Consider the following 16,311-nt stretch of genomic DNA (forward strand, 5'->3'; position numbering starts at 1 on the left):
GGAGGGAGAGGGGGGGGGGGGGGGGGGGGGGGGGGCGGGAGGGGAGGAGCAGAGAGAAAGGGAGAGAGAGAATCCCAAGCAAGCTCTGCGCTGTCAGCACAGAGCGCAACGTGGGACACGAGCCCACGAACTGTGAGATGATGACCTGGGCTGGAATCGAGTTGGGACGCTTAGCCGACAGAATCCACCCAGGCGTCCCTCAAGTTCTGTCTCTATAGCAAACGACTCCCTTCTTACTCCTGTCTCATCAGGCTCCCCCATGAAAGTGCAGGGAGCCAGAAAAACACATAATCCTGTCAATCCCATTAAGTAATTCTTCGCACAGAGCAACGGAAATTATTCCGCACTCGACGCGCCACGGTGACTCTGCTCTCGGAACCCACAGCGTGGGGCCACGCCGGGGGTGCCGACGGCAGAGCGGTGCCGTCTACCCGACGCGGACCAGACACCCCACCTAGGCAATGAGCTCGGCTCCGGGCTTCCCTGTGGAAGAGCAATTTATGAGAAGAACCGGACCGTACTGGAAGGAAAGCAGTTAAAAGGGTGAGTGCACTTGAACCCTCATCACTGCAGGGACCGCTGACAGATCTGGGGAGGAGAATGTGCCAAGGGCAGCCCCGTGGACTCTCGCAGTATAAGCACTGCCGTGTGGGAAACAGGATAGCTCTGTCTTACAGCCAGGGACAGAGCCAGGGATGGGGTCCAGGGTGGGACACGTTCCAGCCAAAATAAAGCGGAGCCTCTGAACAACAGAGCCAGAGAAATAAGCAGCATTTCGTGTCTATTTACATCCTGCACATGCTGCTAAGCTCTCACACGTGCACGATTTTCCTTCGTTTCCGTGAGAACCCTAGGAGACAGGGGGCCTCTCTTCGGTCTGCTGGACGAGAAGAGTGGAAGCTGAAAGGAAAGGTGCTTCCCGCACGAGGCAGCAGATGACGACAGGACCGGCCCGTGAGGCGCGCGGTTCCTGCTCGCGCTGGCAAGCGCCACACCTGACGACCAGGGAGGAGGGCGTACGGAAGGGAACCCGACCCTGAGATTCTATGACCGCTGTGCTGAAATTAGAAATTTCCACGTTTCTTGAAACGTTCTGGAGCCGTCTACACTAAAAAGGTACAACGCGTGTATCTGGCTAACTGTACGAGGTTTGTTTTGTTTTTATCTTCCTGAATTGTTTTGAGGTTTTAAAGAGAAAAGGCATTACAAAACATCTGGACCGGTACAAAGAGCTCGAGGAAGCGAGACCCCCGAACTCTGCAGCCGCCCTGAGAGCCGGCTTGTCCCGCTACGTGCACAGGAGCTTGGCTCCCCCAACGCCTGGTGCTGTTTCTAAACCTCAGCGGCCCTCGGGCCTAGCACCTGACGGACAAAGGGAGAAAAGCAAAATTTTATTTCCTTCCTTCCCGTGAAAGAAATGACAGTAAATGATACCGGAACTCACGATTTGTTACCCTAGTTTATGACAAATGGGAAAAAAAACTTTTCTTTGGTAATAAGTAAGCTTTGGAAAACACTATGTAATAAATAAGCAATTCAGTATTGAAGAACAAACTCTATCTTGACAAGCCCAAGTTACCGACAAAGGGGAAGGAGTAAGCCCTCGAGCTGAAAGGACAATCATCAAACTGCTGCCGTCCTCACACCCGCAGAGCTGAGGGCTCAAAGGAGGGCCAGCTAACCTGGGCAAGGTCAGGAGGTGCTCAGAAAAACAAAATGAAACCCAGAGAAAGGATGTTTTACAAGATTCCTTAAAAACAAACACACAAGGGCGCCTGGGTGGCTCAGCTGGTTAAGCATCTGACTCTCGATGTCGGCTCAGGTCACAGTCTTGCGGTTTGTGAGTTCAAGCTCCGTATCGGGCTCTCCGCTAACGGTGCGGATCCTGCGTGGGATTCTCTCTCCCTCTCTCTACGCCCATCCCTGCCTCTCAAACCAACCAACCAAAAAAAACCCCACACCGACAGAAGCACATCACAACCCAAGAGGAGAGTCAAAGACACCGTCTCCCACTTCAGGACGGAGGGACGCAGGGCCTCAGGTCTGCAGGCGCCGAGGGGCACCGGGTGAAAATCCCTTCCAGCAGCAGCAAGGACCACTATCGTCCTCCACTGACAACTGGCAGATTTCTTCCCGCCAGAACAGCAGGAAGCCTGTTTTTCGTTTTTTAAATTCCTGGCAAGAAGACATTCACAACTGACGAAACCAGATGAAGGGACTCGGGTATCGAACCATTTCTCCGCTATTCTGCCAGTGTGGAGCGGTGCACGGGAAGGTCAGGGGCAGGGTGGTGGGGCGCATCACCTGTGAAAAGGCACGTTCTCTCTCTGAACCCACGTGAGGCAGAAACCGACAGAGACGAGGTCACAATACTCACACTCCGCGTACTTGAGCGAACGAAAGACTTTCCGCTGGGGTGTCACCCGTTTGATGTTGGGATGATCTTCAAGGGTTAGCAGCCCCGCTTTCTGTTTTTCTTTTATCTGAATCACCTCAAAATCACTAGGGTAGTCACTGGATGGGTTGTTTCGAGGAATGATTCTCCAGTTGTCTATTTCACTGCTCTTCAGGGCGCTTGAAATAAAAGAATTTCTAGCTTTGGCTGTGAAGTATCCATTGAAAGCCACAATATATTCTGCAATCAAGGACCACAAATAAAAATGAGAATTTACGGCCATGTATTATAATGGAAGATCGTAGCTAGGCTACGATTTCTCAGGTAAAAGAAAACTTTACAGATCCCAAAACCTAAGGTAGGAGGAAGACTGAAAGCCTGGTTTAAATGCCCTGGATGGCAGCTTCCGGAGCCCGGAGTTAAAACGATCTGTACGAATCCCCTGACATCACACAAAATGGGATACCTGTGCTATTTTTCAAAAAGCGAATATTAACCCAAGTTCAAACATGTGGCAAAGAGATGCGTGTAAGTTTTTGGAATACAAAAAAGGGATTCAGAGATAAAGGTTCAGTTTTATTTTACTGAAAACAGTAACAAAATTTCAAGTGGATTCTAGCAGACTACTGGTTTGTTCACATCTGGCCTCCCCACACAAGCAGTCAGCACCTCCCAACTCCCCACCCTCAGCAGCTACAATTGGCATCTGTTCCCAAGAACCAGGTTTTAGGGAACTAATTCCGAACGCCAATCTCCTTGCCTCGCAGAAACTACCTATGTTGGGAAAGCAAATTTCAGTAGCGCGAACATCCAAGCACTGTGAGCTCACCTCATTTAAAATGACCATGGAAAAGAAGGAAAGGTCTTTTTCGACAAAAGCCAATGTTTGAAATTAAGTTTAAAAAAAACGGGGGGGGGGGAGGGCGAACATTTAAAACCTCATTACCATATTCCACGACCGTTGAGGAGAATTCCACCTTCAAAGTCAGGTGGGAACAGCCAGGGCACGGGGCCTTTTCAGCAGCCTTCTTCTCCAGTCTGTCACCCAGATGTCTCTTCCCACAGAGCAAAACCACTAGCAGAAGCAGCCAGATGTTGACAAGCTTCATGGTCATAAGTGACTATGGTCATAAAACCTCATATATTCAAATCGCACTTTTTTCTTCCTGGATTATTAGTCAATTTTTGTCTCGGCGAAGAGCCGAAACATTGATCGGCCGTTTTACAGTCTTGTCCGACGTAAATAAAAGTTAAATTTCATGGCCTTTTGTGGTTTGGCCTGAAAAGAGGCTTTCATTTCTTTCTTCGTTTCTTCTCCATCTTGGGCCTCAGGCGCCTCTCACTGCGGCCCAGACAAGTGAGTCCTACACGCCATCTGCAGCACAGAACCACGGTCGAGCGGGCGGCGGTCACTCGGGGCGCCCTGGCGGCCTGCAAAACACAGCGAGCCGGGCGGGGGCCAGGGCCCAAAGATGCCCAGTGAGGACGCGAGACAGACGTGCACGGGCGCGCGACACCTTACCGTTTCCTTCTTTAGCTACTGCTCACTTCTTCCCGGGGAAAAGGAGATTGAAGCCGGCGTCAAAGATAAGAAAGTACACGGAGAAGAAGGGGCGTGGCGGGCAAGGCCAGGAACACTGCCCACCCTGGCGGCCAGATGGGAGGAGGGACCCCGCTCCTGCCGCAGACCATCCTCCTCACTCGCGGCCCGTCCTCCCCAGGCTCCTCCCCAACCCCCTACATTTCTCCAACTCTTCAGGCAGGAGCGTGGTCTACAGCCTAACCTTCTACTAAGAACATTTTCTTCTTAGAAGAACATTTCTTCTTCTAAGAACAAAATACAAGTCAAACGCTTACCACTGTCTTTTAAAAAACTATGCTGCAAAGCTACTTAAATGACACCTTTCTTCTGCCAAGTCTATGAAGAGAACACAGAAGGGTTTCCACAGTCACCGAATTTATTTTACATGAAGCCTCACCTTGAAGAAATCTAAGGTTATAAAACCAGATCACCTCTTTACTGGGAAGTGATACGGGAGGACAGCTTGTGAGAGAAAGTGCTGCCAGAGAAAAGTGTCATCGGAGTGTTAAATTTCACGCAGGCACAGATCCCTTCCCAATACGTGAACGGCAGGAGAAATGATCATTCTTCACAACGAAAAATGGAGCAGTAAAACACACACACACACACACACACACACACACACACACACACAGTGATAGCATGCCCAGAAAAAGCCCACTGAGTTTTCACTGATCCCACCAGAAACATAAATAATCCAGCAAGGGGAACACAAATCAACGAAATAAGACAGGCCTCACACTGCTACCTGTTTCTAAACACACACACACACACACACACACACACACACACACACACACACTTAGGACCAGGAGTCAGCCCCCTTTAAAGAGAGGTACCAAATTATTAAAATCCATTCCTCAGGCAGAAATCTGGTGTTTTAGAGCAACAAGGACTTTGTGGTTTCTGGAACTATTTGTATGTGCATCTATACACAGGAAAATACTCATAAAGCTAGAGTACCTAAAGAAGTTTGGGAAGTTTGATATTTAGGATTTCACTGCTGTCACAACACACGATCCTGAAAAGCAGGCCTTTTCTGGCCCTGGAGACTATGGCTGAACAGAGCTCGTCAGATGGAAATGAAATTTTAGAAGTTATTTCCATATCAACACGAAGAACAGCAATGTGAATGCCAACCACAAGAACAAAGAAATTAAAACCAAAGACCAGAACGGAAAGACCAAAGGAAAGCAACAGGGGACACCAAATAAGCCACAATCCACTTGGGAGTGAGCCCCAATTTTTACTAACACTTGACACTTGCAGTGATGAGATATCACAGAATACAATTACATGAAGCACATACCTCACTTAATTACAGTATTACTGGTCAAAGAAGACAGAGCTCATCGCTGGTACTAAGAGTTCTCATGTTATATTAAATGAACTTATAGTGGAAAAGATTTAAATGGGTCTCTCATTCAATCAAGGCAAGTTTTTAAAAAAAAAAACACAAGAAATCCCTTCACGTCTCCTGCCTCGAGCCAAACAATCTAAGACGTATTTGGACTACACATTACAAATATTAGCAAGTGATACTAGTGAGCAAACCTTAGACCTAACTGTGTCAGAGCCACTTTAATTAAACCTGATCCAAAATAATTCACCCACAGGTACAGACAGCGACCTCATGCCATCTAGCCCACATCGAAGAGATGGCTGATGTTCTTGTACAAGTGAGGCAGGCGACTGACTTTAAAAGACAGAGAAATGGGAAGAAAAGGTTAGAGGGGTTTTAAACTTTAAAAACGCCTAAGGTAATAGGCTCTCTCCCAAACAGAAAAATTAAACTTTGTAGGTTCTGGAAAATGGGACACCGCAGTGTCCCTAAGCTGTTCTGCCTACGTTTGCTCATGACACCGTACAGTTTCGTATCGTGCTCTCCAAGGGTCCGGTGTGGCCCCGCAGGGAGGCCGGAGGTGAACGCCAAGGGCTAAGCAAAGCGCGGGCCGCCACCGCAGGAGCGTGCACGCGCGGGGCCACGACACCGCACCGAGAGTCGTTCTGGGTCCGACGGGAGGCCTCTGCTGATGAGGTGGAGGGCAGCGGGCTCCGGCAGAGCCGGGGCCGGTAGGGCTGGAAGTCACGGAAACGGGAGCGGAGCGGGGCAGCCGGAACAAGCTACTACGTCACAGACCGGGAGCACCCGCAAGTTCCCCGCACGGGAGGGAGGCCCCGCGACACCACACCAACCTGGAGACGCAAGGCCGGCGGGGGGCGGGGGGCCCGGAGCAGGCCGTGCAGCAGGCACCGGGAGGAAGGCGTGCGGAGGGAGAACGGAGCCCCGCGGGGCTGCCGGGCGGCTCGGCTCAGCGGTCCGACTCCCACACCGCACACGGCCGGATGGCTGGGCTCCGAGCGGGCGGCAGGACCAGGGCAGCAAACAAAACCCAACCGAAACCCCGACCTCAGGGCGCTGACCCAGCGCGCGGGCGCGTGTGTGTGTGTGTGTGTGTGTGTGTGTGTGTGCGCGCGCGGGGGGGGGGGGGGGGATACACGAGTAACACATGTGGTATCTAGCCAGTGACATCTACCTCTATTGTGAGAAGAGGAACAAAGGGTGAAGGGGAACAGGACGGTGGGGATGGGAGCGCCGCGCCAGTCTCGCCAGTCTCGCCAGGCTGGGAAGGGGGCTCTGAGGAAGCTGGGGGCCAGGGGGGCGGAGCCCTGCAGGCAGTGGGGAAGCCAAGTGCAGAAGGCCCGGTTTGTGTGAGGAAAGCCCAGAGGCCAGAGTGGCCAGAGTGGGGGGGGGGGGGGGTCAGGATAGGGGGCAGGACAGGTGACCGAAGGGGAGGCAGACAGGGAGGGCCTCGTGGCCGTGGCCGAAGGGAGGGAAGGCAGGATGTGACCAGAGGCTCCGGGCAGGGCAGGAGAGGCGAGGACGTGGAGCAGGTTACGGACGTGGAGGTGGTGAGGCGGTCTGCTGACAACAGATGTGGGGGGCGCACACGAAAGGAGCCAAGGACGAACAGAGACCTTTCGCCCGAACACAGACGGCGTCTGCCCCTGACCGAGATGGAGGACGGGCAGGAAAAGCTGGCGGGGGCACGAGTGGGAACGGAGCTCTGAACTTGCGAAAATTAGGGTGAGCACCAGCAGTGGGGAAGCATGGCTCAGGGCAGAAGGGAAGAGGGAGGTCGAACACCCTAGGGGCGCCTGGTGGGGGTGGGGGTGGGGGGGGCAGGTTAAACGTCCGCCTCCTGATTTCAGCTCAGGTCATGAACTTGCGTTCATGGGTTCGAGCTCCGGACTGGGCTCTGTGCTGACAGCATTGAGTCTGCTCGAGGTTCTCTCTACCCCTTCTCTTTGCCCCTAACCTGTTCGCTCTCTCTCAAATAAACAAACATTTAAAAATAAATAAAAACAAAAATCCCCCAAAATCTGTGAAAAAGAATTTCCATGATGAAGGGTAGTCAAATGAGAAGAGACTGCTGGCTTAACAATTTAAAGGTCACTGATTCCTTCCACAAAAGGGCCACAGTAGTGAACAGCAGCCTGCTCTAGCCTCCAAACCCACCGGTGGCTGGAAGGAAGACACCCTCGAGCAGAAAAATCCCATGGAGATAATGGTAGGGTTGGAAATCATGGCAGGAGACCCCTCCCAGTTTTGTTTGGATATGGCTGACCTGCTTTATTCTTTGAAGGTTTTTTTGTTTATTTATTTTGAGAGAGGTCAAGAGAGTGAGTAGGGGAGGGAAGAGAGAATCCCAAGCAGGCTCCACACTGACACCGCTGGGCCCAAGGTAGGGCTCGAACGCACCAACCATTGAGATCATGACCTGAGCCGAAACCAAGAGTCAGACACTGAACTGACTGAGCCACCCAGGCACCTCTAATGGCTAGGTGCTAAGAAAACACTCCTTTCAAAGACCGATGGCCCATAAAAATTATGACACTGATACTGAAGTTTATGGTTTCCCAACCCTAGAATAAGAAGGCTTCAAAATATAAGTTTCATTGGAGGAAAACAAAAATGCCACTGGGGGTACAGAGGCTGGTGAACAATGGCATGGGGCATTGGGCCCTTGCCTATTCGTGTTAAAGATACCGGTCCCCAATGACTGCTCCACTGGGCCTTCGAAGGCACAGACTGCACCTTCCTCGTCTAAAACATCTACTCACCTGCGTCTACAATGGATCCCCCCCACCTCCACCCCCCGCCTCTCACTACAGAGCGCAAACCTGGTGAGCATTTTCCCCAAGACAGGCTCACCATCTAGCGGCAAGCAGGTAAGTAGCAGTAAGCACAGAGCATGTAAATACAGACACAGACTATACACACACGAAAAGCAACCTGTGTTTTTAAGTTGACGAGTGTGCAGGAGAAGGGCAGAGAGGGAGAGAGAGAATCCCAAAGCAGGGCTCAAACCCACGAACCGTAAGCTCAGGACCTGAGCCAAAAGCAACAGACACTTTACTGAGCCACCCAGGTGCTCAAGAAGAAACTAACAAGAGTTCTGTCTTTGCTTTTCTCCTTCCCCTTTTGCATAACTGAGTTGAGGGCAAGAAGGTAGGTGCTGGTGGGAGAGCCATGGTGGCCTGGTGTGGGCTGAAGGAGTCTTGAGAGGGCGAGAAAGGTGTGTGGCAGACAGGCAGCTGGGGAGGAGAGTAGGAGCCTGAGAGGGGTGATGGCAGTGAAAGAGAAAACTGATTTGTTCAAATAAATACTTACAGATAACGGGAAGGAAGCAGCTTTCTTACTGCAGAGAAGTCACAGGTAGGAAAAAGGAAAAAACCTGCAAGATCCACGCAGGATCAGAATGAAGTAGGGAAGTACTGGGGTGAACTCAAGGTTCTCGATATACAGACAGATGTGGAAACAAATACGTACGTGTGTGTACATATATACATACGAACATGCGCATGTACATTTCGTAGCTCTGCCTACTGCAAGGACACGGAAGCAGTGATACCCCAACAAGAGGAGCCCATCTAGTGCCCAGAACTGGTTTTCTAAAGGCCATTCTGTGCTACAAGAGACCAGGCTCCTTGGAGACAAGCTAGTTCCAGACTGGGCAGGTGAGTCCAGCCCATCTCGTGCCAGAAAGTGAGAAAGCACTCAAAGAATAATGGGAGTGTGAGGAACACAGAGGCCGGCATGGGACAGTCTGCGCATCAAAATAAACAATGAAAATAACAGATCCTAACTCACTAAATAAAACACAAAAGTCCATGATGACATTTATAAATAAATTGAAAGTTGGAGGAACGAGACATTTACATAGTCCCAGAACGCCTGCCGACAAAAATCCTCATTTCCAAAGGGAAAAGGGGTAACTCCACAGAAGACCAGCTTCACCAAGTGAACCAGGGGTGGGACAGATGGAACCACATCCACATACTGCAAGAGGCTGGCATCACTTGTGGGGTTCCGGCCAAAGATGCACACCCCGAATCAGTTCAGGAGGAAACATCAGAATCCAAATCAAGGCACACTCTTCAAAATGAACTGGCCTGGAATTTTCAAAATTACCAAGGAGATGAAAGCCAAGGAATGGCGGAGACGCGGCTGCGGATGGAAGGGGACTCGAGAGACATGACCGGTAAGTGAACTCGAGGTTCTCCACTGGGTCCCTCTGCTGTGGAGACATTACTGAACAACTGGCAAACCCGAACGGGGCCCGCCTGAAAGCAGATAGCAGGAGTGTAGCAAGACTAATTTCCTGATTTTGAAGGCTGTGCTCTGATTATGTAAGAAGGACTTTGCTTGCAGGAAATGCCCCATGAAGTATCAAAGGATAATGGGTATCAGGTCTGCAACTCACTTTCAAATAGTTCGCAAACCAAAAAAAAAAAAAGTTTTGTGCTGTTGTTGGAACCTTTCTAGTAGGTTGAAACTGTTTCCAAAGTATGCAAAAAGAAGAAAAAAAAGTTTCATATTTAGCCTCAGCTTCTAGGAATGAATAAGAAGGACGGGAGTATTAACTTTTTAAAAGGGGGAAGGAACTTTAGTCTCTTTTATTACAGTCTGCTGCCCACCGTGTGCATAATCAGACTATATACCACGTCAAACAGACTCACATGCATCAACTGCTATACAGAATGACGTTCTCGCATCCCAACAGATGTGACTGAGCTAATCAAAGTGAAATTCAAACTATTTCTCATTCTAATGAATTGACAGAGGCCCTGAAAAGATTCAGGGTAGATTTGTTAAAACTGGTACCAGTGTTTACATAATTTACATTATAACAACCAAGTAACGTTTTGAAAACCAAAGCACAATTGACGGGGAATATCCTGTTAGTTTCAGGTGTCCATCACAGGGACTTGATATTTTTCCACATCCGAAATGATCCTCATAAGCCTACCTACCATCCGTCACCATATGAAGTTATTCCAAGGCAGGCTGCACCTTTTGCATCCCCCAACGAGTTATAACTTAGTCCCCTTTCCCTATTTCATCTGCCCCCTCCAACCCTTTCCCACTATGGTAACCAATACAGACAAAGAGACAAACATAGTCTGTCTCTATGTGTCTTGCGTGTCTGTAAAAATCAAGTAACATTTTGAGAACATAAATTGAGACACGCAGTATAAAACAGATCATGTTCAAGAATTCAACCCAATAAAATGAGGACTCTCATGTGTCGCTGGTGAATGTAAAAAAACTCCTGTTAACCTCTTAGAACTGTAATTTACCAATATGTATTAAAAGTCTTAAAAATGGAAGCAAAAACCTTCTCTAACAAACCCAGTGACACAACAAACACTACCACACACCAAGCACTCATCAAGAGGCAGGTGCTACTCTAGGCAATCTGCATTATTAACTCATTTCATCTTAACAACCTGTTACTGACCACCCCCACCCCCACCCACGGCTCATCACCCCGCCCGGTGCCACACAGCTGTGACTGGGAAAGCTGGGCTGGGAACTCGTGTGTTGGGCATGAGGCCATACCTGTAAGTGGTAGGTTACCCGGCTTTTCTAAAATCTCCCCTAGAAATTCATTCCATAGAAGTGTGAATCTGAAAGCATACAATGATTTATACCCAAAGATTATAACCGGGAACAATTAAAGACCATCTAAAGGTGCAACAGACTAGCTAATTAATTAACTAACCAATCCTATGGAACGCTGTGTAGCAATTTCAGATTATGTTCCTCTGGAAGGCTGGATAATGGTTCCCCAAAGATACCTACATCCTCCTCCCCAGAGCCTGTACATGTTACTTTATACGGCCACAGGGATCTTGCAGGTGTGATTAAACTAAGGCTCTGGAGATGGGGAGACTACCCTGGATTATCCTCTGCGATTACAATGTAATCGCAAGAGGGAGGCAGGCCCACGGGGCTACTCCTCCACCAAGTAGCAGATGAGATATTGGAAGCGGAGGCTGAGGTAATCAGGGCACGGGGGCCAGGAGCCAAGGAATGCAGGTGCCCCTGGAAACCCAAAAAGGAAGGAAACAATCTTGCCCAGAGCCTCCAGAAGGAACGAAGCCCCGGTGACGCCCTGATGTCAGCCCAGGGAGACTGATTTTGGACTGCTGACCTCCAGAACCGTCAAAGAAGAAATATGTGTGGTTTTAAACCACTAAGTTTGTAGAAATTTGTTAGAGCGGCCATAGGTCTTGGAAAGATTTCCCAAAGAATATGGGGAAACGTTCGTGCAAATATTAAGTGAAACACTTCATGGACAGGGTGATCCAAATCTTGACTTTTAAATAATGTATCTATATGCATAGGAAAAAAAGAATATGAAAAGGTGTCTACCCAGTCGGTTAACAGTGGTTCGTTCTACCCTTCAACGATATCGTTACAGGGAGCTACTTTCTCAATTCTATTTATTTACATTTTTACAAAGAGTATGTGTTACGCTTTCATCATTAAACTATCAAACCGTCTAAAGTCAGTTTTATGGAAAAACAAATTTTCTGGCAAGACCGTGGCCTAAAGATTCAAAATAAATTAAAGATTGTGGTTTTCTTTAATAAATTGAAACATTTTATTTATTTTTAAGGACATGATCTCTATGCCCAACCCATGACCCTGAGATCAAGTCACACACTCCATCAAGTGAGCCAGCCAGGAACCCCAAAGATTTAGTTTTATTTATACAGACAGCAGAGCTTAAAAGGGACAGATTTCCTAGAAACCGTGTTAAAAAAATCCCAGCTTCAGGCCAAGCTTTTCACTCATTCATTCTGAACAGGCTTATCATGGGCAGTATCACCTACTCACTGGGCCTAGTTAGGGCTGTTACTGGACCCATGGCTTCCTGGATTTACTTTCTATGAATACTTCCCATACAAAGGTATGGCCTAAAAGATGGTATCTGCATAGTGATGGATTTTGCAGAATTATATGCCTGTAACACAAGCGTAATCAAAAAATATTTGACATCAAATACTAAGTGGAAAATTAACAGTTCAAATAACGTATGCCAGGAACAACATTTAAGGAGATTTGCATGAAAAACGAGTCAAAATAGACAAAATGCATTACCCAGGCAAACAACTGGTCTGACCAGCTCTGAGGTTCTTCTACTTTGCATTAGAAAAGAATGTCACCAAGATTACAATCGTGGTTATAAGCTAAAGCATATCTGAAATCATTTCTTTGCAAGTAAGAACGCAATTCAGGAGGGAGGAAAACTACCTACTTGTATCACCCGATGGTCCTCTGATTATGCAGATACACCAGCTTTTTAATGAGCCTTTACTGAAATAACTCTAGAGAAAACTGAACTGTGTTTAGGCCATGAAAGGGTAGCATTCAGTTCAATTAAACCCTGGCTATAAAAGTACCACTTTCGTAACTAATTGCGTACTTGGCTGTGCTGCCATTGTTTGATAGGCTAACATTTAAGCAATGCCAAACCACACTATCTTGAAATAAAGGTGTATTCTTCAGCCTGACTGAACCATTCCTTCTGGCACATTCTGTCCATTAGCATGCTTTGTTAAGGGGAGAAAACAAATAATTCAGCCCGAAGAGTCAACAGCACCAGAGTGAAGAGGCCCAGGTCTACACTGCCCTTTACTGCCTATTCCTTCACAGGTGCTGTGCCCGTCTCCTTACTCTCTTTCCCCTTCGGTCATTCACTATTGGCTTAGCTGCATGAGGCACCTCTGAACTTAGTACTCTCACGTTACTTGAAGCTCATTTCCTTAAGCAAAGACCTCCTCAAGATAGTTAACAGACCTCCGCAGCACGTCATTAGGTCACAGGGAAGGGAAACTTGACCTGTCTCCTTTTACCACCTCCTGGCCTGTCTTAGGCAAGATGCTGAAAGAGACCAAAGTCCCTGCCACCCACCCAAATACCAAATGCAAAGTCTAGCTTCCCATCTTTAGCTTCCCATCTTGTTTTGTTTTGTTTTGTTTTTAATGTTTATTTATTTTTGAAGGAGAGAGAGACAGAGCATGAGCCAGTAAGGGGCAGGGAGAGAGGGAGACACAGAATCCGAAGCAGGCTCCAGGCTCCCAGCTGTCAGCACAGAGCCCAACGCGGGGCCTCAATTCATGAACCGTGAGATCGTGACCTAAGCCCAAGTCGGATGCTTCACCGACGGAGCCACCCAGATGCCCCTAGCCTCCCATCCCTAATATTTCAAGTCACCAAGGATTGGAGTTGTCAAATTTTCCCAATAAAATATAAAGTAATATCTCCACTCTCTCCTCACGCAAAGAGGCAGTCGTGAACCTCCCGCTAAAATCACCGTTTAGGACGCTAATGGAAACCAGGTGCAGTATACCCAAACTTTCACCCTTCCCAGCTTTCACTACTCTGTTTGTGACAATTACAGTGGCTGCCGCACAGAAGAGGCAGTGGGCAGGGCAGAGCGATGGAATCACTCTGGAATCACACAACATGTGAATTTGAAGGGAAAGTTAAAAACTTCTTAGAAGAGCTTCAGCTTGATCCCATGGGGCCCCGGGTGCTTCAAAGGCTCTGCAAGCACCAAATTAGAGTTTCTCGTTTTTCACAGACACAACCAACTCTTGATTATAAGAGACGCGTGGGGAGGGCAGCGGAGAGACCTCATGGGCAGGAGTCCTAGCAAGGCCACTCCCGGACACAAAAGCCACATATAATCCCACCTCGATGTAGGAAATATTCAGGAGACGAGACTAGAGAGACAGAGAGCAGATTAGTGGTTGCCTGGGGCTGGAGTCAGAAATGGGCAGTGGCTGCAAATGGGCACCAGCGATCTTTCTGGGGTGACAGAAATGTTCTAAAAGTGGGCTGTGAGGGTACCTGGGTGGCTCAGTCGGTTAAGCATGTGACTTCGGCTCAGGTCATGATATGGTGCTTCGTGGGTTCATGTGGGGCTCTGTGCTGACAACTCAGAGCCTGGAGCCTGCTTTGGATTCTGCGTCTCCCTCTCTCTCTGCCCCGCCCCCACTGAGAGAGAGAGAGAATGTGTGTGTGTGTGTGTGTCAAAAATAAACATTAAAAAAAAAAAATTTTTTTTTTTTTTTAATGTTTATTTATTTTCGAGAGAGAGACAGAGCAGGACCCGGGGGAGGAGCAGAGAGAGAGAGGGAGACGCAGAATCCGAAACAGGCTCCAGGCTCTGAGCTGTCAGCACAGAGGCCGACGCGGGGCTCAAACCCACAAACTGTGGGATCATGACCTGAGCCAAAGCCGGACTCTCAACCGACTGGGCCACCCAAGCACCCCATACACTAAAAAAAAATGTTTTAAGTGGGCCGTGGTAATGACTGCACAACTCTGTTTACTGGGGAAAACACTGAATAAGTACCCTTAAAATAGATAAATTCTATGGTATGTAGATTCTGCCTCTAAAAAACTCTGACATAAAGGCATTTACATAAAATGTGTGCTGCTCATAAAAAAAGGTGGGAAGAATCCGCTCCTCGTTTTTATACAAATGCAAACTGAGAGCCCGCTGTTGGGAGCGGTGCTTACTAGCACAGCTAAGTTAAGACCAGAGGGCCACAGGAAAATAAATCCTAAGGAGTTCAGCGCTGCGATCTCATGCCACTCTATCTCCCTCGGAAGTGTCGTCCAGAACCTAAAGTAAACGTAAATATTTAACCTAATTTGCACAGACACAACGGGCCGAGATTCCCAGAGGCTCTCACTAAAACAAGGGTAAACGTCTTAAGAAAAACGGTATTGATCATCTAGAACAGTCTCAGGTAGCACCGACAGGACAGGGCAAGGCAAGACTGTAAGATCCCGCAGGTCTGGGAGGCAGGCCGGTCCTGAGAGTAGAACCCAAGAGTCACTCGGGCCCCCCTTGCCCACGAGCTTCCTACAGTCCTGAAAATCGGGGTGTTCGGCGAGGTGTTCAGACTTGGGACAGTGCAAAGAAGGGAGGTCGTCGAAAATGGGACAGCGGCCCCCCCTGCGCGAGCCGACCCACGACCGTGGGTGCGCTGGGAGGCCGAGGGAGGCCGGGCACACGGTTTCAGGCCGTCGAAGTTTGTTTCACAGAAAGAAAACTGGGGGGAGGGGGGGTGGCGAGCAAGCCAGCACCGCGCTTGAGCCCGCAGAGGGGACCGAGCAGGGCCACCAGCCGCAGCCCGCCGAGCACGCACGCGCTGTCCCGGGTGCGGGAAAACGCCCGCGCCCCTCGTCGCCCCGTCCGTCCGCCCGCGCCCCCCGCCCCGCGCCCCTCCCGGCGGGTCCAGGCGCGCAGCGAGGCCCCGGCCCCGGCCGCCGCCGGCGCAGACCCCCGCCCTCGAGGCCTCGGGCGCGCGGGAGGCCGCGCAAGTCGGGGAGGGGGCGTCGCTCCGGGCAGCTGGCCGCCTCCTAACCTACCTCCGACCGCCTCAAGCTCGGGTCCCGCGGGCCCGGGATAACGGCGCCTCCGCAGCGAACACGCCTCGCGTCTCCATTCGGGGCTGTTTACTCCCAACTCTCGCGAGACGGCGCGACCGGGGCGGGGAGAGCGACGCCTGGGAGCGCCAGCCCCACCGGCTGTGCGTCCCCTGCGTGCCCCGCACGGGCCTGCGTGCGCGCTCTGGAAGCCGGGGGCCGCCGGGGGCCGCCGGGCCCGGGTCGGGAGGACGGACGCAGGTCTCGCGACACTTGCGGCCCGGGACGGGGCGGGAGGTGGGGGGCGTGGCCAGACTGCGAGGACCCGGCCGTGGCCGGGGGAGCGGACTCTCGGGGTGGCTGCTTGTGGGCCCTTGGGCCTTGGGGCCCGAAGGCGGCACCTCGGAGCCAGGGACCAGGGAGGATGACCCTGGCGGAACGGCTGGCACTTGACGCAAACGCCTGCGAGCTCCTACCCCTTCACCCTCCTCGCGGGGACTGACGGGGGCCGGAGCCGGAGCCAGGCTCGGGCGCCACCCCCAGGCACGCACTCTGCAAGCCTCCTTCGGTTTGCCCGACGCGACGGGCCCGGGG

The 16,311-nt window shown here is 50.3% G+C and overlaps 1 protein-coding gene across 2 annotated transcripts in view; it reads right to left on the reverse strand.

Moving 5' to 3' along the window:
• Positions 1–15,947, reverse strand: part of MBTPS1 (membrane bound transcription factor peptidase, site 1) — a 52,231-nt gene extending 36,284 nt beyond the window's left edge. The window contains exons 1-3 of one of the 2 annotated variants that reach the window (XM_049622478.1): positions 15,721–15,947; positions 3,342–3,826; positions 2,378–2,635 (exon numbers count right to left, since the gene is read on the reverse strand). In XM_049622478.1, coding sequence (XP_049478435.1) covers positions 2,378–2,635; positions 3,342–3,510 — 427 coding nt within the window. In that variant the 5' untranslated portion in view covers positions 3,511–3,826; positions 15,721–15,947. Of the gene's footprint in view, positions 1–2,377; positions 2,636–3,341; positions 6,154–15,720 lie in introns of those variants that run through there. The other variant, XM_049622479.1, reaches the window with a different exon arrangement.
• Positions 15,948–16,311: the final 364 nt, after the last annotated feature.

This window comes from Panthera uncia (assembly GCF_023721935.1).
Source record: "Panthera uncia isolate 11264 chromosome E2 unlocalized genomic scaffold, Puncia_PCG_1.0 HiC_scaffold_20, whole genome shotgun sequence".
Classification (NCBI taxonomy): Eukaryota; Metazoa; Chordata; class Mammalia; order Carnivora; family Felidae; genus Panthera; species Panthera uncia.